This window comes from Bombus fervidus, chromosome 7, assembly GCF_041682495.2.
Source record: "Bombus fervidus isolate BK054 chromosome 7, iyBomFerv1, whole genome shotgun sequence".
NCBI lineage: Eukaryota > Metazoa > Arthropoda > Insecta > Hymenoptera > Apidae > Bombus > Bombus fervidus.
Window position 1 is genome coordinate 13,535,676 of NC_091523.1, and position 23,289 is coordinate 13,558,964.

Here is a 23,289-nt window from a genome sequence, read left to right on the forward strand (position 1 = left end):
TCCGAAAAGTCGTGCTTGTGAAAGCGGATGTTAAACTAAGCCTACGCCCGAATAGACCACTTCGTTACTTTCCCCTATACCTAATGCCAACGTGTCGCATAACACGGTAAGGGGGAAAATTTAAATAAGCTTCTTAGGCACATGCGCGAACACACGTAGCAACGTGGCGTGCGCGGTTCAATTTAATTAATACCGTAATTAAAAGGGCATATTAATTGCGCGAATAGCATGGAAACGAGTTAGTTATGAATTGCTACAGCACGAACAGCGACAGGCAGCGAGTTGAGACAGTAATGTTCAAAGGGACAAGAAACGTAAGGACTTTGCAACAATTATTCATCGCAAAAGAGAGAGAGAGAGAGAGAGAGAGATAACTTGAACAATAAACAAGGTTAACATCGATAAATTACAAGGGAACACATTATCGAATTCATAGTATACTGTTAAGATAGGAATACGCGACAAAACGGTCGCCTAATTTTATGCGTCGTTTCTCAATGTCAACGTGTTCCTCAAGGTATTCAGTTTGCTTACGTCGAGACGAAAGGGGTGACTAGCCGGTTATGCTCACTGAAACGAACGCGTATGTATGCACGTATGCATAATATACATAGTAACGGTATACATATATATATACAGAATCTGGCAAGCCAGTCGCGACTCAATCCATCACTGTCTTGGTTAATTCAGACGAAGAGAGAAGGCATCCGCCGCGGTAAGGTTACGAACCATTGATCGCCTTACCATCCCTTAGTGGACTCCGAACATCGTGCTTCCTCTTCCATGACAACTCACGTTTAACTGGAAATACCGTAACGATGTGTTATTTATAAACGGAACGAGATCGTTGTGTTCTCATTACGGCTGCTGGTTCATTATGAGAAGTATTCGACGAGCTTGTCAAATTTTATACGCGACGATTAAAACTATCCTCGAAGCAGGATGCAAGTTACAGGACTCGGAACTATAAACGAATGGCCAAATGCGAGCGGTTGTTACGCGTTGTATTCAATCGTCTAAGAATTTTAATGGCGCGAGTCGGTTCGCTGTGGTTTTTCATAAAATGTAAACTTGTACGTTCGTAAGAAATTCATTGTACTTTTCTAAGCGATGAAAATGTATTACAGCACAGAGTAAAGTTAAGACTTAATTAACCATGAAATTTAATAATACGCGCAACAATCGAAAATCTGCGTTTGCAACGCTATGATTGTTGACAAGCTATAAAATTATTTGTTAGACTGAACATTATTTGAAGATTAAACATCGAAGGCTATATCGAACTAAACGTGTTGGGGATTTTTAAGACTTCGCGTTCTTCCTTCTATTACACACACTCTCGAGTCGAGAGAGAGAGAGAGAGAGAGAAGTTCTCTGTTATAGAGGTGGACAGGAGTTTGGTCAATCCTATGGAAAGTTTCACAGAATTCAAACTGAACATGAAAACCGTTAGCTGCACGGCTATTGTCACAAAACCCCTGAGAAACTTGATGATTTATAACACGTATTTGCTATTACGCGTGAAAAAATGCAAAAAAGCTAAAGTACATTTGCAAATGGCACGAATAACCGTTGAAACGCGCAACGCCTGACTGCCGATACCGAAAAGAAGGAAAAACCAAAAATGTCTCTCTGGAAAATGGCAATTTTCCAAACAGTGTTCTAAACCAGTGTAGTCAAAGTGTTCACCTCTGAAAGCCAATTTACATACGAAATTCGCAAAAGTCCGAACACAGTGTGTCCCGTGTAACGAGCCCCGGAAGCTTTCTGACAAAAAACCATACGAGGCCAAGGGAAGTCAATGAAAATGCAGGCGCTTAATGCGTCGAATATCTAGAACACGATACAAGCATTTTCGATTGCACCCGAGAGACAGCTATCCCCGAGCAATCGCGATTCCTAACGGCTGCATTCCAAAAGTGAATTTCGGTCGATTCGAAATAACTCGAGTGTGTTCCATTCAAAACGTTCTACCTTCGGGGAATTGAATAACCCGACCGATAGGAGCGGTAGCAAGAAGAATGCGTGTATCGAACGGAAAAATCGAGATACCGACGTCTGCCGCTGCGTTCTATTCCGGTATAATTCGTTCGCGATAGAGCGAACAAAAATGTGAATCACGCGAGAACATTGGAAAAGAAAGAGCACATAGCCGACGCACGAGGGAGAGTCGCGTGGGCCGTTTGAAGGCCGCTGTTAACCCTCGCGAGGGAGTGCTCCGTCGACGAGGTACACCAACACGGCATCAAATTTCATAAAACGGCCACGTCAACGGCCGTGTGTAAGCACGTCTTTAAAGTGGGACAACACGGCGCGATTACATCGTCGACGGGGGTGAATATTTTTACAAACGTCTGACCTAAAACCCGACCGACCGTGACTACTGCTCGATTTTGCGCGAAGGGGTAGCAGCTGGAAGTAAGAAAGAGATGGAAAATAGAGAGGACAGGAGAAAAAAGATGAAAACATCTTACCCGTACACGGACACGGTTTTATAAAACGTCTGACCTAAAATTCGAGGCGAACTGGATGCTAACGAGACGCGTCAACTTTAGAAAAATGTTTCTGCAAACAGTTTGTGCGTTTAATCGTCGCTCGATCGAGTATTTTTATCAAAATTTAATTTATCATCGCGGAATGCGATCAACAGACGACGATCGTCTGGCAATAGGGAAACGTTGCTATGAAAGTATCGCGTTCCAAGATGCAATTTCATGGTTTCTATCTTTTTCTCTCTCTCTTTTTCTCTTTAAGCTTTTCTCGAACGCGCCTAGATAGCGAACGACCGTTAATTTAGAATAAATTCTTGCCACGGGTGAAATTGTTGGGTAACGGGCCTGGTCAGGAAAATAGTAGGAGGAAATGATTGCATTAACTGGAAATCAAAAGCTCCGGAGGCACGGTCGTTTACGGGGCGACTTTCGAGCACGATCCACGACTGAAGGTACTTTGCCAGAGATTAGATCATTGCCGTGTCGCAATTAGCTCCCGCGAGTAAATGCATTCAGGCGGCTTAAGTCGTGGCGACGCGACGCAAAGCAAACGGTAACCGTAAAAATCCTGGGAAGGTAATGAAGTCGCAGAAACGAAAGAGGGGAAAAGACGTGTCGGGAGTCACACGTTGGTACCACCGCTGCTTGATGAGAAAGAGGAAGAGACGGTCGTGTTGAATAAAAGGAGGAGGAAAAACAAGGGGTGAAGCCATTTCGCGCCACCCGCTGATTTATGACAGCTCCACGACAACGTCACGCTCGGAACGTACATTTCATCTGGTGCTGTTAAAAACAAAACTTTTCTACCACCCACTGTACGGAATATTTTAAATACGAATACAACGATGCCATGGAATCGGATACGCAAAGAATTCTATCGTGTTGTTTGATATGTTCGTGCCGATTTTTGTGGTACGCTAGGTTACACTAACCAACCTATGATCTATAGCGAAATATACTGCATGTGAATAACTATATTTGAAAAGGAATAACCAAAATAAAATAAGTTTGCATAACGATGTTCGGATTGATCCAGAGTCAGATCAAGTGTTTAGATTTATTTTACCAAAACCATTTACATGTTTTGAGTATATTAGGATATTTTAGATAAATTGATTCTCTAAATCGAATCTCGTGCCCAAGATATTCGAGATAACAGATACGTACAAGGTTTACTCGGCTTTGTACCATTTCGAGATTTCGAGATTTTAAACTTATTGAGATATGTGTAATTTTGTGTCCTACACTAGATTAACGCGTAGTAGTGACACACATATATGAGTACGAGTGTGTGGGAGTATGTGCGTGCACAGCGTTTCGTAGAACAGAAGAATGCAACTGTTCCGTTGGTAGCGTGGAAAGAAAGATGGTGAGACAAAGAGAATGCTGAGACGCGTGGAAATGCGTATCGACGAATATCTTGTAAATCACAAATCAAATAAATCTGAAACTATTTTGATATCAATTCTAAGTGTAATCTAAGTGTTCCTATACGTTTATTTCGGCGACTAAGATCCACAATTCTCAACGAAACTAACACGTAAATCCTTGTAAGAGAGTCTTAAATTTGGAATATCTCGAGGAATTGAAAGACCTTATTCCAAAAAATCGTCTTCCCCACGACGATAATGATATGGAACAGCGTGATTTCGTTTGACGCATAGCAACCCCGGAACGATGTATAAAAGGAGTTTTTATGCGAGCTCACGTTCACCCCCATAACCCCTTATCAGACCGAATGAAATATCACGGGTCGTGTTTAATCCTCGGGATCTGATACATCGGTTTAATTTACTCCAAGTAGAATATATTCTTAACCGGTGTATACATTGCGAGCAGGGAGGATAAATACTCTCTTTATTTATGGCCCCCGATATCCCAGTATTTAAAATTCAAAGCGGCATCCTGCCGGGGTCATGGTTTCGTAATACCCTTTTAATTATTTCCAAAGTTCTATCTGATAGCGAATTGAAATGAGAAATTACCATTCGCGCCGATTTATTATCACTACACGCACCGAATCGTGCTATCGTCGTGATTCCGTGTTAGAAGTGCTATATAGTGTTTGAAACTATCGTTAATTGAATATTTATGGCTAGATGAACGATATAAGTATCGTTTGGACCAGAATTTATTTCAAATTCCAAATTATCACAATCAAAAACTTTGACTTTTATTTTGCGTGGCTTATAGCAAGATAGAATTGTTTGGGTCATCTAAGCTGCGACACTTTAAAATTCAGTGTTAACCAATGGAACGAACAAGAAAATTATTTTTTCATTCAAATAATCTTATCTTATCCTGTCGTTAATCGCTGCACGTTCAAGGAAAACGTGTACGGTTTTCATTTATTTTCAAACAAATACTCACCGAGATTCTCTGTTGTTCTTGTTACAGTTTTGGTCAGCTTACGTGCCATGTTCCTCTCAGCACCTCGACTCGGTCCAACTGGCACTCGAGCAGATCGACCTGATTCGTCGGCTGGTCAACAAGCATCCTGAAAGCATGGTCCTCGTTACCACGGCGGAAGGTGAGGCATTTCGCTTGCAATTCTATGCCTTTGTAACTGCAACCATGGTCATGCATCAACGTAGAATGTCGAGTCGACCGGGATATTAACGCGGCAATCGTTTCAATGCGAGGAAAAAGGGAGAGGTAGATCGACAGAGAAGCTGATGAACTAAAATCGTGGCCGTGTCGTGTTTCGACGTGGCTGATGACGATCGCGTAGTCAAAGGATCGCTGACAAAATGAGAAACGCGCAAGGTATCGAGTTAAACATTACGCGATCCACGAAGATAAATTTTCAATCGCGCGGCCGTTCGTTTGGCGACAAGCCAAACCTATTCGACTTTTTTCCCCCTGGACCGAATCGTTATCGATTCGCGTATCGTTCGTCAAAGAATTTTCACGACGAACACGCGACCTATTTTCTATTTTTTCTTTTTGTTCGACTTGCTGCAACAAAAGAAACGAGCCACCACCGTGACGATTATCGCTATAACGCGGGCAAACCAACATCGACAAACGGCCGTGTATCGATCGCACAACGTATTTGTTTGTTCCCTAAACAAGTTCTGTATGCGTACAACCACTCATTAAGCTCTCTTCGGGCTATTAGATAACTGGTTCAAAGCTACCATTAAATCGTCAACCAAAGTAGATGGTGCAGCTGTGGGTCGAACAACACGCGAAACGTTCCGCTGCTGTTGCCGCGAGAATTCGCGGTATCACTCTTTAATACAATCGCCGAACTGCTTCGTAAGTTAAACACGAAATTATTAATTGCCAATCAGCTCTAATATAATGTAAACACGCGGCGCCGCGTACTTACATCTTTCAACGTATCTCTAGCTCCTACTCAAGCAAGCTTAAGTCTTTCGTGAACTTCTCGCGAAACTGGTCGAATATACGATATACATAATATATTATGTAGTTAGTCAGCCATAAAGTCAGCGTTCTCGAGAAGGAAAGCCCATCGTATTCGAAAATCGTCGATCTCCAGAACCCTGCTGGAAAGAGCTCTAAAGCTTCACGAGCGAGGAATATGAAATCGAGCTTCGAGGTCGACGAACGTCGAGAATTACCATCCTCTATTTGTTCCGAGAATGGGCCGCTCGACGTTACACACCGCTAGAATTTCTGGCGTGCCGCCAATGTCAGAGGGTGGCTGGCAGAAAAGAATTTACCCGACTTCTCCCTTAAGAAAATCGTCGCGGAATGAATCTTCCGTGGCAGTCGTGTCTCTTCTCCCATTTTAATTAATTCCTCGTCGCGTCCTACGATCAAGCAGTTCGCGAAATGTCGTCCGTGTAACAAATGGACTCGCTTCAAAGAGGAGTTACTTCTCTCGTTCGAACGTGCCCCGGAAAACAATCTATTCGTGCCTCTGTCGGTCGTTGGCGAAAATTTACGCACGTACGATATGAAATGTTCGATCGAGGTCGACGAACGTCCGAAGTCGGCCGTCTTATGTTTGCTTCCGGTTGGCCATTCAACGTCGCGCGCTCTCAGATTCCCTGGAAGAGAGCCAACCGTCCAAGAGGAAACACGGGAGAATCCCTGCTCGTCTACCGACGTAGTGGAAAAGTCGGGCCAGCACTCCCCATTATTATCGTCACCGTGAATACACTTTCAAGAATTTAGGATGCATCTTAAGTTGCGAAAGATGAGGCGTTTCTTCGAGAACGGGCCATCGTTGCTCTCGATGTAACGATCAACTTCCGAGCTACGAGCCACGAGTAACCTATTTCGCGGTGATTTGTCCGTGACGGCGAGATACAGCGAAATTCCATTGATCTTCTTCCATGGAGAAATTGTCGAGACGAACGAGAATAGTTCGATGGGCGTCAATCGGGATTCAAGCTGCGCGCCTTTGATACGAGCCTCAATTTCAAGCCCGTTCTCTGCCTCGAACGACGCAAGTAGCTGGTAAATCGAACAGAAACGAGAAAAATGGAACAACCACGACTGCTAGGCGACACGACGAGGCAGTGACATTGACGAAAGTGAGAAGAAGAGAGTAAATAGTGACACACGAAAGGGGACACATTGTGTGCTCAACGTTTGATCATCTAAACTCGATACTTGCTTTATTCGCGGAGGGTAGAACAAGGTCGGAAAAGGGAGCGCGAAGAAGGGAGAGGAAACTCGTTACGCAACGGATACGGGGAATAATTTTCAAAGAGAAGGAAAGAGGATTTTGATCGATCGATGCATATCGATATCTTTGACGATACGATCTCCGCTCTATAAGATTACGATTACCCTATAACACGCAGGATTATCTTCGTCCTCGTTTTTACGTGTTCCCATATAATAATTTGCTCCTCCGTAGTGATACGCGCGCGAGAACATAACGCGGATCTGATGAGAAAACGTCGGACAGCGGAAGAAGATTCAGCCAGTAGTAAATTTCAGTTGGAATGGAAAAATGTCAAGCCATACCCCGACCGTTCTACCACGTTCGATAAGCCGAACCACGGCGACTGCATGTCGGCATGCACATGCATATGTAAATAGACATGCGATACGTAGCTGTCTATATATACATAAATATATATGCTTCACTCGGACGTATAAAGGAACGATTGTTCAAAATTTGCAAGCTGCTTTTTACTTCTGCAAAAACACGTCCCGTGTTTCCTGACTGATTTATACGACGCATAACATCGACAGAATTTCAACTACCGTCAATACCGATCGTTAAACATGAAACACGATATACCATTCTCTTTAAATTACGATAAATAAAACACTGACATAATAATATATTTGCGGTATGCTTATACAAATAAAGATACACATAATGTATTTATAAAAAACGCCCGCTGTTTAAAACGCGATCGCGAGGTTCACGTCAACGGGAGTCGTAAATTCCCGTTACGATTAGAATAATCGACGCCACGAACAGATCGGTTCCCTATTTCGACTAGGATAATAGGGATGCTTGAATGAGTATAACACTGAGTTTAACGGGTTATAATATTATATATTTCCAACAACTTTATATAAAAGCTAGTTACGCTGCTGCGTATGTATAAGTGAAGTAGCTGACTGATCTAAGGATGGAAACCCGGTCAAGAAATGTTGACTGTTCGAAAGATGGAGAATCAGTGAAGTTTAGTGACGATGCTGTGGCAGAGGAAAGCTAGGGATAGGTGTGTCTAGCGCACGGGACCATCGGATTTGTTGATGACAATTTTGGCTAGGAAAGTGACGGCAATAATCATTCCTTCTGATTGGATAATAAGAAGGTTGATGGACTAAGAAGAGTCTTAGCCGCCCCCGAGAGAAAGTTGACAGCGGAAGATACCGAATGTGAGAAAAACCAACTTTCTCGTATCTTCCCGTAGTAGACAATAAATGTAAGAAACGCTTGAAATAAATGATACTTGTTTGGTCTGAAGGATCTTAACTATGAAAATGCCAAGATTTATGGTGAGTCCTGAAGACCATTGAGGTTACGCAGCAAGGATGTGTAGACATCTGGCTGCCATCTTACTTGCGGCGTGGGGCTTGGTTTTTGGACAGAGTCACCGGACGTAACACACCCGTCTGAATGCTTTTTTCAACTTCTGCGTACGCATACATAATATATTGTACTATCAGAGTTCAACGTGAAATGGACGCGGCTGAGAAAAACGATACGCCTGTACGCAGCGAATCTTAAACAAGACAATGTGTCGCGGTATCTACGACTTATTAACGATATGTGGAGGATCGTATAATTCTAAGAAACAATGGAAGACGAGACAAGTGTGTGTTTATCTGAACCGGTCGTTGCCTCGGAAACTTTCGACGTAAAGCGTACTATCACGCTCGGGACAATAGTTCAAAATGTCCCGGCAGTTCGACGTGGAGAATTTACGAGCGACGAAGACGAACTTGCCGTTCCCGTTTATAATTCTCGCGCGATCGAATCGAATAACCCGTTTCGAAGCCCTTTAAGAGATCGTAAAGCTCTCGAACGCGGAAACGTTTACACCTACGAAAGCGAACTAAGGAATTTATAAACCGATTAGTTGAACGAGATATAAAGCAAAACCACTTTAACGGCATGATACGCCGCGAGGAGGGAAAATACGTCAAAAATGCAGGAGATGTGAGAATTCGAAGAAAATTGAAAGAATTTCTTACTACTACGTATACGTTAGACCAAGGCGAAGTGTAAACTGGAACGCATGGTAGTCGGAACGCGAGTTATAAATCAGCGGACGCAGTAAATCGAAGTTCATCGACAGCTTGCAGCTCGCTGCTGGCCATGCCTTTCCTTTCCAGTTATTTTTCCATTAAAAGCTTAATACAGCGTAAGCGCCAGCCACACACCACGAAGGAATTAAAGTTACTCGAGACAAATGGTACGAAACGCTATTAATTTGCCACTAACATTTCCGTGCCAACGGCTGCGGAGAACCGTTGAAAAATAAAATACGACACACGTGCGAACAACATGTTACAAGGTTTGAATAGATTACGCGAAATGGCGAGAAAGGGTTGCTCTATTCGAACAACGAAGATTATAGATTATCGAGTAAATTCGTTTAACCACAGGATCGATCTTCCATTAGCGCGAACCAAGAGCTCTATCGCGTGCGGTCGAAAGCGGAAAAGTTCGAATTCCCCGCGATAAATGACGCTTCGGGGGTGAACATCGCCGGGGGTTGATCCGCCAGCGCCACGAAACGACACACGCTGTACGCGGTATATATCGGTATCCCGGAACCGACGACCTAACGCAATTTGTTCGCGGTGTTTTAATCGAATCCGAACGACACCGAGCCCGCGAATCCGATTTCACGGAGCTCGATAGCCCCACCTTTACACGACCGGACTCGATTAAAACGATTAAACCGGCCGGGAATCGAATTCGCGGCGCGCTGACTAAATACTGACAAAATACCGGCCGCAAGGAAGATTTCCCGAGTTGTCCGGTTGTTCTTTGAAAGCCGCGCGTTCCATTATTCTCCGGTTGGGATTAATCAAGCCCCGTTTACGGCTCGTAATTAATGATCCGACCGATAACGCTCGCTATCCATGATTTAAATGATTCTATTAAACCAGGATCGAAGGCGACTCGTGACATTAATTAACTTTTAAATGCATCGCTTTCTTCGAATGAAACAGTTTGATTATACGTATGCGTGGCATGCAAATATAGAAAAATAATTTGAACAATTCGTCCAGTATAATTAAAAACGAGTTACTAATTAACACCAAATATATATAAAAAAAAAGACATTTACATGTATGCTACTCTGGTATAAAATACAATGTAGCTTTTAGTCATTGAATTACAATACTTTCATCCGTGTCTCACTTTTCTAACTGAAACACTGTATCATAATGGAAAATTGCCCTTGGCTAGACAAATTATTACTAGATATATAAACCATATGGTAATAATAACGAACGATAAATGATCATGTATCCGTAACAACTGCGAATGTTAACACCGTGCAAATTCCGAATTTGGTCGAACTGGTCAAAATTCTCGGTCCTTTCAATCGATCTAATTTATCAAAAATTTGTTCAATGGAATTTAAACCAGATGCTTGTCAAAACCAATACAAATTCCTGTTATGTATTTTCAATCTTTTCCTTATATATATATATATATATATATATATACAGAATACAAATTCAATATTTTAAAAAACTCCTTTTTTAGATATTACAATCTGCTCGCGTTTCCTAATATTTCTGAAGATATCAATAATCTTCGGAAATTGTAATCCTCCAAATTCAAATACGTAATGCGATAAATGATACATATCTACGTCGGAAGATACAGATATCTCGCTAAATGGCAACGCTATCCGCTTAAAGGTTAATCGTACAAATGCATCTGGCACGACTTTATCATCATCAGACTAAAATTTATATACATACATTACCGTGAGAGATCCTAAACGTATCTGAAGGGAGACGCGAAAACGAGTTCGTAATAATTAGCGAAATGATGGTAGTTGGGAAGATTGGCGATAAAGGTGGAAGTTGGAGAATGCCTGGTATCTACATAAGGATAATTACAACAATAATAATAATGACAATCGAGAATATTCAAGGGAGATTTAACGTGTGCTTTCAGGTATAGAGAGGGCGCACAAGGAGGGTAGATTAGCAAGCCTGATAGGGGTCGAAGGGGGTCACGCGGTTGGAGCGAGCCTGGCAGTTCTCAGGATGTTGTACGAGTTGGGCGCCAGATACCTCACGCTCACTCATACTTGTAACACGCCTTGGTGAGTTTACCAATTGAGACAATGCACCATTATATTAGATATAATATTTCGTTGAATTCTAATGCAGAAGCTTCGAACGAAAATAGCTTAAAATTAGATAATCATTCATGGTCGGGCTAACCGATGTTCGTGATTGTCGCGTGCCGTTCAATGCGTAATCGTATATAAAGAGCTTTGCCGAGGATAATTTATCATAATGCATTATCGTTCGCACATCAATCATCGTGTTTCTCCGTAACAATTTATCGAGGGAGATATTGGTAAATCGTGACGCGTTTCGCATATGAGAACTTATGGGAAAACAAGTAACGCGTTACCAAAATGAAAATAGAGACACCACCAAATAGATATTAGATGGTAACTTATGAAATGTAGCTTTTCTTTGATTAAAATAAATATGCTTCTGTTTATCGATTAAAGCTTGGTTAAAGCAAAACTGTTACTATTTTACATGAGGTGAAATGAAATTTTCGAAATTAGTATCGCTGCAAGAATATTTAAAAAATCGACGGCGAGTAGTATTTGATTAGCTAGTAGCTGTTTTTAAAAAATATATTAACATTACCTACGAACTTTCCGGTAGAATATCCGAGTTTAAATTCATAACGAGAAATGATACAGATTTTGTGCGTATTCATTGGAAAGAGAATACGGGAAAACTGCCAACAGTGTTTTATGTAAAAATTAGAATACGAAAGCAAAGAACATAGATAAACGGTCAATTTTATATAATCTACTCTACAGACAAACAAGATACTATTTATTAAGATTCTAATTAAAGCTTCAGAGCGTTCAGCACATTTCATATCTTACAATCAATGTGAATAACAATAATTTCGCTTCTAAAATATAGACCCACAGTTGTACAGCTACGTGCTACAAACGTTCAATAAATAATAAAATAAAAGCGAAGCACAAAATACAAGCGCGAGACATTTGTAACGAACGTTATCCACGCACCATAAATTTTACATATCCTTCGAAAACTAAACGAAATTTCTAAATTTCAAACGGCTAACAAATCGTTCCACGAGTAATCTCCTATTTTGCACCTTGAATTTGTATATTTATTATATATGTTTCTCCCATAATCGTCATATACTACACGACGTTACTTATGGAGCGGTCTAATACGTTTAAATTTCAAAAAATATATCGAACAACATACAGCTACTGTGGAAAATTGCAGAATCTTGGAAATCTTCAATGGATCGGAAGTTGCATTTGGGGCATGTCTCGAGCACAATACGTTCTACGTTCGGAAGCGTATCGATATTTTCCGCGGGTGGAACTGTTTCGACGACACCGTCGAACATCGAGGCAACTGTTTTAGTTTCAAGTTCGCGATGCGGCGAGGAGATTCGGAATTACGTAAGGTTTACGAATGGCGCGACCCAGCTGCCGGCATTGTCGGGCGTGTATAGAAATATTATTCTAGAACAAACAATGGACGAATTCCCTTTTACGAGGTGACACCCATTGCACCGACTACGTCGTCCGCTGAGAAAAACGAACGACAACGCGGAAAACTGGGCGGGAAACAATAAAAAGTCTCGAACGAACCGACGGCTTTTGCGAGAGACACGTCGCCCTGGTTACCCCGGAATAAAGTACGAATTTTATTTTATACCTGCGTATACGGGGTGTAAAATTAAAATTGCTATCTGATAGCATGAAAAATGCAGCGAAGAACATAATTGAACCAATAGCTACCCTGGATCGTAAAAATATTCCTACGCTTATAAATATCTATGAATATATTATGTGAAATTTTACGTGAAATTGAATTGAAATTTTATTGCCACTGTTATGGGACTCGTCTGTCACGATTATATTGCTGAAATTCGGAATAAATTCGAAAATATTTATATACGTGTAGAAATTACAAGATGTACTCGTATTGGTTATAATCAAAAAATTTATTTCTTTGGTATAGTTTCTATAAAGCTTAACATTGGTGGCAAGAAAAGGTGACTTACGAAAAATCTGTTTTATTATGTTCTTCGCTGTAAAACTTACAACATATAAATCGTTCATTTTCTTCGGTTCAGTCAATTGTACTTTTGCCTTATCGTTACAATCGACACATATTGGCCTTTCAGATACGATATTTTGAATATTGTATTCATCAGTGCCCTGGATTTTACAAAATTTTCCCACATTCGTATCGTCCTATATTAATATCGTGTATTTTAATATGTGCAATTTCGGTCAGAGAATAACTACACGAACTTACATTCATAGGGGAAAATGACTCGAGTTTTGTGTGCGTTGATCATGGCATTGCAGACAGAATACCGACGGATTTCCACCGCTATTTGAAACAAAAGATACACGAGGAAAACGAACATAAATCAACATTCAATCGTGTAAAAACAATACCACAGACAAGCGATACGTTTCTTAATGAAATCTACCAGGAAAATCCAACATTTCAAACCGACATTTCATATGTTGAAACATCATATTTTATTTTAAAAAATTCCAGTAGTTGGATTTAACACGTTCATTGCTACTGTCTATTAATAATTTCGACAATGCTAACACAATGGTTGCGTTTCTTCCTTAACAACAGTTATTCTTTTCTTCCTCCTGCTTAAGAAGAAAATACTACCCTTCGGTGATACGATAAATTTTGACGATTTGATTTTTAACAACCGTTTGGTCAAATAGCCTCGTTGATAGACAAACCAAATGCAAAAGATTTCCTAGTAAAAGATACATGTACAGCGATCCTGAGAAAAGAAAGGAAACTCCAATTGCAGCGAAAGTGTTAGTACGAAATATCAAATTATTACGTTTAATCCTCTTTTAGTACATTTATTATACGTTCTTTATTCTCAAATACGACATCGTAGAACAAACGACGGTTAATACGAACGAAACTTTCAGACGTCTATTATGTCGGTTAATAAACAGCGCGGGGTATGGCAAGTATACAGAACTTTTACCGCTTTTAATAGGGAACGGGTTTAATAGCGGAACAAACTTTGCAACAAACTCGTGACACATAACAGGACATTGTAATTCGACGGGCTTAAAAGGGAAACACCAGAACGCAATACAACAACACACAATCACGCCATAGTTAAAAATCTGAGGAATGCGGGCTCGATGATCGACGATCCTATCTTTCGACCGTGAAATTTATAACATTGGCAAAGCCGATCCAATCTTTATTTATACGCTGCATTACGTAACTGGCGGGACAATGAATCATGCGCGGATTAATGGAACCGTAACAATATTATCTGCGTTTCGGAATTTCCGGTATCGACCGCGCGCGTTTTACAACTCCAATAGATTCCACCGACACCAGATAAATATCTATACGGGGAGACGTTTCGGCTAATGGCGAGCTGAAGTAGGAATGACCAGTATATTGGTACGTGAACTTACCATCTCTCTATTTGACGGCTCTAATGGTGGAAATTGGTTCATAGCCTCAGCTATAGCCTCAGCTTCTCTCGTACAATCACGAGGATAGGGTACACGAATTTTCGTTATTAGTTGGAGCTATTAAATCTACGTAATGTAGCATTTTATTATAACGCAACGAAGAAATCAAATGCGGAATATCGAAATCGATTGTACGATCCTAGCAGTCATTCTGTAAAATCACTCTAAAAGTCGGATCTATATAATGCCTCTTTTGTTATATATGTAACTATCTCAAAGACATTGACATTGATCATACACTCTCGTTTCCAAATTAATATTTCACTTCGTATCTCTATTTCGCTGTAATTATATAAATATATAAATATCATCAGACACAAGGTCAATACTATGTTAATAATAGATCACATATAGGTATCAGTTACAGCTGCGTGATTAGCAGCAATGCTTTTGAATTAATTACAGGGAGTGTCATCCTCTACCAAAGGGTAATTGGTTCATTTAGCCCGAATACACACGGTTATTCGTAGAATATAAACGGTCTTTATTCGCGTGATCACATGAAAAATTTTTATTTCGAGCTCTGCCCTTATCCTTGCCTTTCGCTTTGTCCAAATTCTATACTCGGTGCTATACTTGGTATATGTTAAATAGAAGGAGAACATTGAGTACGTATCAGATTTTAATCTATCTGGAACAAGTAGAAAATTCCGTTCTGTCCATATGTCGCCATATGTCGACATCGAGCGACCGAGACCATATAGCTCCACTTATGCATATATTTGGTCACAGCAAGTAGAAGATCCCATCCTAGTCGGCCGCGCCTCGAGGCTAAATGCCCACCACTCGCGCATCCATCCGATGTAAGTAGAAAATCCCATCATAGCTAGCCACGCATCGAGACCAATTCCCTGTCACTCGCATATCTATGTATTCGAAGCAAGTAGAAAATCCCATTCTAGTTAACAAACATCGAGACCAAATTAGTGAACCACAAATAGTGGACATCTACTCGTTGCTTGTATCTGTCTGAAACAAATAGAAAATACCATCCTAATCAGTTACACGGAGAGCAAATGATTGAAATTTCAACCACTCACGTATCAATTCTGGTTATTCCGAACATGCATAGCTCAGTTAAATGACCAAGTGCCGGCCATCGTCTTTCCATTCGCTAATTATCAAAGGAAAATGCAAAGTATCCGACCTCGGATTCAGAACTTCATCCGTTCGAAATCGATCGCATTCGTCGTTTACTCGTCGTTTACTCGTCGTTCCTCCGGCGATCGATTATCGCGTCAGTTAGCATTGCGAACATCGTATCATCGTTCCGTTTGCCAGCTTAGAGAACATGGCGCTAATACAGACGATTATGGTCCCGAAATTGCTCAGACTCCTCGAAACCCGTTCCTGGTAGTCCGCGCCTACCACGACTCCCTGTAATCCTATCAACGTGAGAGATGTTTACGAATCCGTCCACAGACGTTATCGTTCCCCGCTAAATTCGTCTAGATAATAGTAATTAATCCTCTGTGGACAGAGATTTATCGTTCGTACGGTATTTCACGGCTCCGAATTATTTTCCGGCTTAAGGCACGTTTCAATCACAGGGTAGCCGGACATTCGCGTGGTATTCGTGCTTCAAATCAAGACGTTTGTATACGGGACTTGCACAATCTCCGTAGTCATTAGTTCGACGAACAATTCTAGTCGCGTTGCTTGGTATTACGAACGTGAAACTCTATGATTAGAGGGCATTGTACGACAATAATGCTGAGGATTGTTGCCATTGAGTTACTGACCTATTGGTTCGTTAGGGCAGAATGCAGCACAGCGGATGAACCCGGTCAAGTGGCACGCATCGGTGGTCTCTCCAATTTTGGCAAGGTGAGTAGAAAGAAACTTTTGTTCCTTCTGTGATCGAAAACCATTGCTCCGATGTCCCTTTGATAGCCGTATAACGAGCATCGGCAAACGCGTTGAACGTGTATCGTAACGTGTATACGCGTGTAGTACGTCAATCGTGAAACGCGAAGACCGACGTGTTGTACGGCAGAAAATTAAAAAGACGATCGATCTTATCCGATACCTGGAATATCGATTAAACAAAAAGAACAGTAAGTCGTTTTCGGAATTTTGAATCGAACGGTGGATCTGTCCGAAACGAATATCCCAACTCCATTTATTTGAATGAAATTTTCATCAGTGTGTGATTAAATGATAAAGCGTGCAACTAAACTCGCGTGTGATTCTGAGCAAGATAAGTGGCTGAGTTTTTACTGGAGGCACAGCGTTCGTCCTAACTGGCAGGATTTTCTACCGTGACGAGGGAACTCGCGCTGTTTTGCGCACCGGATTAAAACATCCGGCAAATGTCTATCTCTCTAGCTACGCGTTACTTCGCCAAATGACACTTTCTTCACCAGCAAGATAGTTGTGCGGCGAACTCGATCGTAAATCCATGTCAATCGGATCGATGAACCATAAACATGGAGAAATTCAATGAAAATTTAACCGATAAATCGATTCACGAAGAAAACCTTTGAAATATTGGAAGTCCTTAAAAATGATGAAAAAGAGGTAGAGTTACGTAAGATAGCTGATCTTTGAAATTCGCAAGGAAGTTTGAAACGCGAGTTATTTATGAAAATTACCCGTTGGCATTCGTGGTATTCGCGTCGAAGTATTCATGAATTCCTGAGTGAACGTTACCCTTATACGAAAGAAAATTATGGGCAGCATCGATCAGCCGTAGGGAACAATCGGTCGCGTTTTAAGCGCGCATACTTCGAATCGTAAAGCTCTATTTTCATAGTTCACACATTCCATGCAAAGATCATAGAAGAAAAACATGATAAGTATATTTTTGTCGATTTCTGCTGATTTTCTGATTTTAACGTCGCTTTACGATTAAACAAGAAGATCTTCGCCAAGCTCAAAAATGCGAATTCCTTCAAAATTACTGATACGCTGACAATGGAATTATGGAAATCGAGTAACTATGGAACCAAACAACATTCTGAAAATTTTGAATGGATGAAAAAACGCATACTTTATTCCAGAGTCAAATAAAAGAACGATGTGACATTGATTGACAATGTACTAAATTTGAAAACTGCTTCTCTGTAAAAAAAAAAAAAAAAAAGAAAAAAAGGAAATACGATTTATCCTTCAAGTTCGTAGAATTTCTCTCGATTCTTCGAACAAACAAAAAAAATATAATAAAAATAGACGTCGATCCCTTTTGTGCGACAAGAAGATAGAAAGCAAATTTCTTTCGGCACAAAATAAAAGTCACGCGAATTTTCTAAAAGTGCGTGTGTTTGAAACTTTAACTTTAAGTAACCGTGTACCTTCGTAGGCATCCTGCGTATTTGAAAATGCATGAAAGATAATTTCGAGTGGTATCGCTTCGTGACATGGTTCTTTAGAGTCAGAGAAGGACTGCTTTAGCGTTCGAGAGGTGTAATTCCGCTGTCGCGAAGCGTCGTTTAAACTTCGTGCAGTCGTCGTTCCGTTTGACAACATTAATTTCGAAACGATTAAAGCGATACACTCAAGTTTAACTCGACTGTGTTTTTTCTTTGGGAAAGTCAGGTATACTCCAGCCAAGTTACGAGAGCTCGCCACCGTGTTCTATTTGGCGAATGTTAGAAAAACGGCAGACAGCCCCGAGAGATGTTTTCCAACGGCAAGGGAGATATATGAGAAACGACTTTAGGATTCTGACCGCGATATAAACCAGAAGCATGGGCAAGAACCGAAAGATCGGGATAAAATATTATCCCCGTGTTAAGCGGCGTGTTCGTGGTGCTTAGTCGATTGTCATTCTCATCTAATTATTTTCGCCGGACTTTACGTTTTTCACCGAGCGAAACGCCATTCCGCGAGATGAGAGCACGCGAATTGCGTTCGTAAGTTATATGGGGAAAATTCGGTGTGTCAAGCTGTTATTGCAATTTCTTTCTGCGTAACCGCTGAGACAAAAACTAACGTTCCTCCGGAGCATTTCTTGAAAGAGAAAGATAAAAAACAGAGAGTAAAATAGCGAAAGAGGATGGTGTACAGAGGGAAAAAGAGAAATGTATGAGAAACGACTTGGAAACTGTGGTCGTGACTTAAGTCAACGAAAAGTTCTATGGTCGAGATGAACAGAAAGAAGAAGATAAGAGGGGAAAAATGGTCGTTTAAATATTCAATGAAGACCGCTTACGTTTTCCCGCGATCGTTTTAACCTCGTTAAGCTTTAGTATCCAGTCGAAATGTTTGTTTCGGTCGCGTAACAGCTATTCGTTTGACTCGATCATCCTTTCATGCTGGTTGCCCTTTCTTTTCTTTTCGAAAATTTCTCGCGATCCAACCAGACTTCGTTCTACGCTCTCGTTCAGAGGGAAGAAAAACGAGTGAACACACGAACATCCGACAAACACTGTTCAGAGATTCGTTCCGTGCTTCTCTCGTTTCTCCCATCCACGGAAAATCGTGGTACAGAGTCCATTTTAAGTTTCCACCGCGAAATTTCGGATACTCCGCCCCGTGATTGTCCTCGGCTGTTTTTATTCTTTTCTTCTCCGCCATCTCGTTCGGTAAGTTTTGCCGCACTATCCATGAAACTTCCTGTCTATTTGCGCGGAGAAAAGAACAAGTCAGCCGACTAACATCGAGTTCTCGTTTTAGCCCGAGACGCAGGAGTTTAGCCTATACTTTTTAGAATACGAACGTTCCCCTTCTTTGTTTTTTTTTTCAAATTACTCGGCAGATTGAAGATGGACAAATATTCTGAAAAAATATCCTAAGAAAGTATCGTAATTTTAGACGAACGTGAAAGGGTGAATTCCCTTGAGAGACTCGTGTTGCATGTAATGGCGAGCTGTATAGATTTTTACTAGAGTGTATTTTTCGAAACATTTTATTATTCGATAGCTCGTATTGAAAACATTACGAATTTCTCGAATAATCCAATAGTTGATCGCGTTGAATCGTTCGTATAATGGAATAGCCGAAATTCGTAAAAACTTGTATTAAAAAAAAATCTTTTATTAATCATACAACCATATCCAATCAATGAATTACCTGTTATCTGCCCCATTTAATTATTTTTCTACATAAGAGAATAACACGTTTAAAGAACCTAGTTTCATCAAAATGTACGAAGCTATACCTGTTATCTCGCGAAATAAATGAAATCCCTACGAACATATTAAACACGGTTTGCATGAATTCTCTAGAACATGCGTATGCATATCACGTATATATAAATATATAAGTAAATATATATATATACCATATGTATATGTCTAACCCTTAAAAGAATCAGCTTTTTTCTCACTCAGCCTCATCTGTGCACCGAGACGTTTTATATACGATCCTCCACTTTTCTTTTATACCTCATTCAGCGGCTACACCATTTCTCACCCACACCTGCGTAATAAACAGCTCCCTCAAGCACTCAATAAAAATTCCACACGGTCACGCCAGAAAAAGAAGAGATATAGTCTGACGGGTACTTTTTTCCAGTTACTTCTTTCCCGTTCGCCGTTTTCATTCCACGATACGTGCTCTGTCTCTTTAATATCGAACCCCCTTCCGGAATTGTAGCACCGCTTCCCTCCAACCCTCTGTCAATATCGCAATTTTGAAACTGTACCTTTCTACGATCACTTGGCAGAAGACACCACTCGGTTCTCACGGGAGGAATCCGAAAACTCGACGCGTGTTTCCACCATTTCAACCCCCTCTATTTTCATTCGTCGTGTCTGCCGCGAACGAGACCACGAAATACCTGGAATACTCGGGCAAAAACGATACGGTTGAAAGATGGGGGCAAGGAGATTGAAATAAAGGAGAGCGTACGACGCCGGAAAGTGAAGAAATATAGCCCTGTTGAAAGGGTGCTCGACGTGCCCAGCGAAACCCATTCCATCCGTGAAAGCAGCTCCTCGATAATTCTGAAAAATTTCTGCTTTTGTTCATCGCCTCTTCGCGTTTATCGCGTTACCGTCTGTAAACGGCGCCCCTATATTCGATGCTAATAACCGTACATCTCGATCAACGTGAATAATTACTAATCGAATAATAAAAATCATTATTCGAATACATAGAAATACGGTAATCCGCCTCAACTGCACGGAAATAGTTCATAGAAATGTTGAAACATAAGCTATTGTATGTTTATTAAATTACGATAGAGTAATAATAAAATCAGAGAATAAATTCAAACATAGCGATACGTTTATGTCATTTGACCAGTTAGCTGCGTTCGACGTGTATACGCGTCAATCGAAAACTATATTTCGCTGCGGTTGACGTGTACACTCCTCGTGCGAAATAAAAAATTACCGTTTACTATAAAAATTGAAAATTTTAGTAAAATGTAATAATTAAAAATAACAAATGACATTTACTGCTATGTTTCCTTTATACTTCCAGTAAACCTGCTACGTATTTTATAAAAAAAACAGTTTGGTTATTTGATTATTCTCTTTGGTATATCGGTTATGCTCCGTATAACGTATGGCTTTTTATAAATTAAGTTGATTATTTTCCCCAGTGCAACCCCGTTTGTGTACTTTACTGCGCATATCGGCTATTCCCCAAATTGTTTTGTGCATTTTACCTCATTATTCTTTGGCACTTTTTAGGTTTTCAATAACAGTACCTTTTTCAACGATGAATTATTAATTTTCCATCGAGTAAAAATATAATACCTCTCCGTTTTTCCTTACTTTGTTCGTAAAATGTATAATATGCTCCTCATTGCTTCGTTTTAACTACGCACCCCGTAAGCGATTTTTCAAACTAAACTCCGCAGTTAACAGGTTAATCGCATCAAAATTTGTTCCAATGTAATAACTAACAGCAGTTGTCTTCTTTTTGGGTTCGTCGTATTTTTATTTCTACGAACTTTTCTTCTATTAGTTTTGTTGAAAACGTCATTAGGGTACTTGAAACAAATGAAGGCACGTATTTTAGATAAAAGCACGTAAAACATTGTTGTTTATTAGTATGCATAGAATACGTTGCGGAATTTTGTTCCTATATATAGGCAAAGTCACATGAGACAGGAGAACTGCACAGACAGTTCATCGTATCTGTGTCATAGTAACGAAGATACGATAAAGGCTACACAGAGTTTGAGGCTAACCCCGCATTAACTGAATTTTGGTTCGCGTTAATCCTTCTACTGTTGTTTAAAGTGGCGATATGCAATGATAACTGTGTTGCGAAATTTAAAAAATTTGATTAATAATAAATTCTGTTACGATAAATTCTAAAACATGGAACGTATAGTTTGTACAGTTGCCCGTGTACCTTTGCAACAGTTACAAATTTTAACAGGGAAACACGAGCTGATCCCTCCTCAGTAATTAAACTAATAATAATTCTACAAATTACAACTTACCAATGGTAATGAATACTTTGTCGCATAACGGTAACAAATAAAAGCAAATAACGTGCTGCGAATTAATTTTATAAATTACGATCTAAAATTTATTATTAATATTAATTGTTCTGATAATTTCGATGTAAAATTGTACGATAGAAATCCATAACTTATAACTTGTTTCTTGTCAATTCATTAATAATAATTCTGTGAATTATTATACCAGAGATATCGTTATTATAATAATGGTATGTATACACATTATACATATATTACAAATTATTACGCTCCGGTATCTTCGTACAATACGCATTAATTTGCATATCAAACTACTCGAACGCCCATTAATCCAAACCTATACTATCAAATCTCAACAATTTAAAGAAAATGCTAGCTTGCAAGGAAATCGTTACTGATATTTATAACATTAATTTCGATTTAATACGACAAGTAGCAACAAGGAGATTTATCGTAGACGCAACCAATAAAATTTCAAAATTTTATCCGAATGTATCTGTCCTGTTACAAGAGGCTATCACGTTGCTACGAATTGAACGGAGAACTTCGCTTTGTACTTGGTTACTGTACCTAGAACAACACACAGATAGGAGCACACGAAACGCCCAAACGACCAACCGAGAACAGTCTGATCGACCATCCGTGGTCGCAAACTCGAACTCGAGTACAAGCATGAATTTCCCCGAAGAGGACATTTGGTGTATCCTGCCTGACCCCGATGAAGCTGGAAACAATTCTGGCGAGGCGTCAGTGTCCAAACAATGGGGATGCCTCGTAACCGGAAGTGGTGGCAAATTCAAGAAAACATAACTCGAGCGGAGCAATTAGCGCGGGACCGCTTTGCAGGAAATATCTGCTGGTCTCGCGGCCTGCGAGACGATCTCGCCAAGTTTCTGCCACTGTCTCTGTTAAAACGAGCGAGCGCCACTTTCTCACCGTAAATTTCAGGCAACTATATTTCTCAACCTGATACGTGACCATGCGTATCGACACGTGCGACCGGAGAAAACGATACGAGGGTGCGGCGAATGGAAAAAATGCCTGAACATCTACGGATCGCTGATCCAGCCAACGCTAAAAGCACACTCAGTCACAGTTCGATGCTTTCGGCTAATTGCCACGTCGGCTCTCGGTAACGGGGCAATCGAAACAAAGGGAAAAAGAAAAGGGTACGGTTGGCCGTGTTTTAAGAAGAACGAAACACTAGGCTCGTTCAATTTCGACTTAGCACATTTGCTGTTATTTGGTAAAATAT

The 23,289-nt window shown here is 40.4% G+C and overlaps 1 protein-coding gene and 2 long non-coding RNA genes across 9 annotated transcripts in view; 1 reads left to right on the forward strand and 2 right to left on the reverse strand.

Annotated features, from left to right (window-relative positions):
* The window catches only part of LOC139989517 (dipeptidase 1), a 233,425-nt gene that overhangs the window by 184,725 nt on the left and 25,411 nt on the right, over positions 1-23,289 (forward strand). For all 5 annotated transcript variants that reach the window (XM_072007986.1, XM_072007987.1, XM_072007988.1 and 2 more), the window contains 3 exons: positions 4,890-5,022; positions 11,083-11,233; positions 16,450-16,519. In XM_072007986.1, the coding sequence (XP_071864087.1) occupies positions 4,890-5,022; positions 11,083-11,233; positions 16,450-16,519 (354 nt within the window). The remainder of the gene's footprint in view (positions 1-4,889; positions 5,023-11,082; positions 11,234-16,449; positions 16,520-23,289) is intronic.
* The window catches only part of LOC139989526 (uncharacterized), a 119,977-nt gene that overhangs the window by 66,734 nt on the left and 29,954 nt on the right, over positions 1-23,289 (reverse strand). For 2 of the 3 annotated variants that reach the window (XR_011800356.1, XR_011800355.1), the window contains exon 2: positions 4,863-4,989. This is a non-coding gene — a long non-coding RNA (uncharacterized lncRNA). Of the gene's footprint in view, positions 1-4,862; positions 4,990-5,826; positions 6,452-23,289 lie in introns of those variants that run through there. The other variant, XR_011800357.1, reaches the window with a different exon arrangement.
* Positions 14,853-17,750, reverse strand: LOC139989527 (uncharacterized). Its single transcript, XR_011800358.1, has 3 exons — positions 16,435-17,750; positions 15,729-16,077; positions 14,853-15,657 (listed from the first exon to the last, which is right to left on the reverse strand). It is a non-coding gene; the product is annotated as an uncharacterized lncRNA (long non-coding RNA).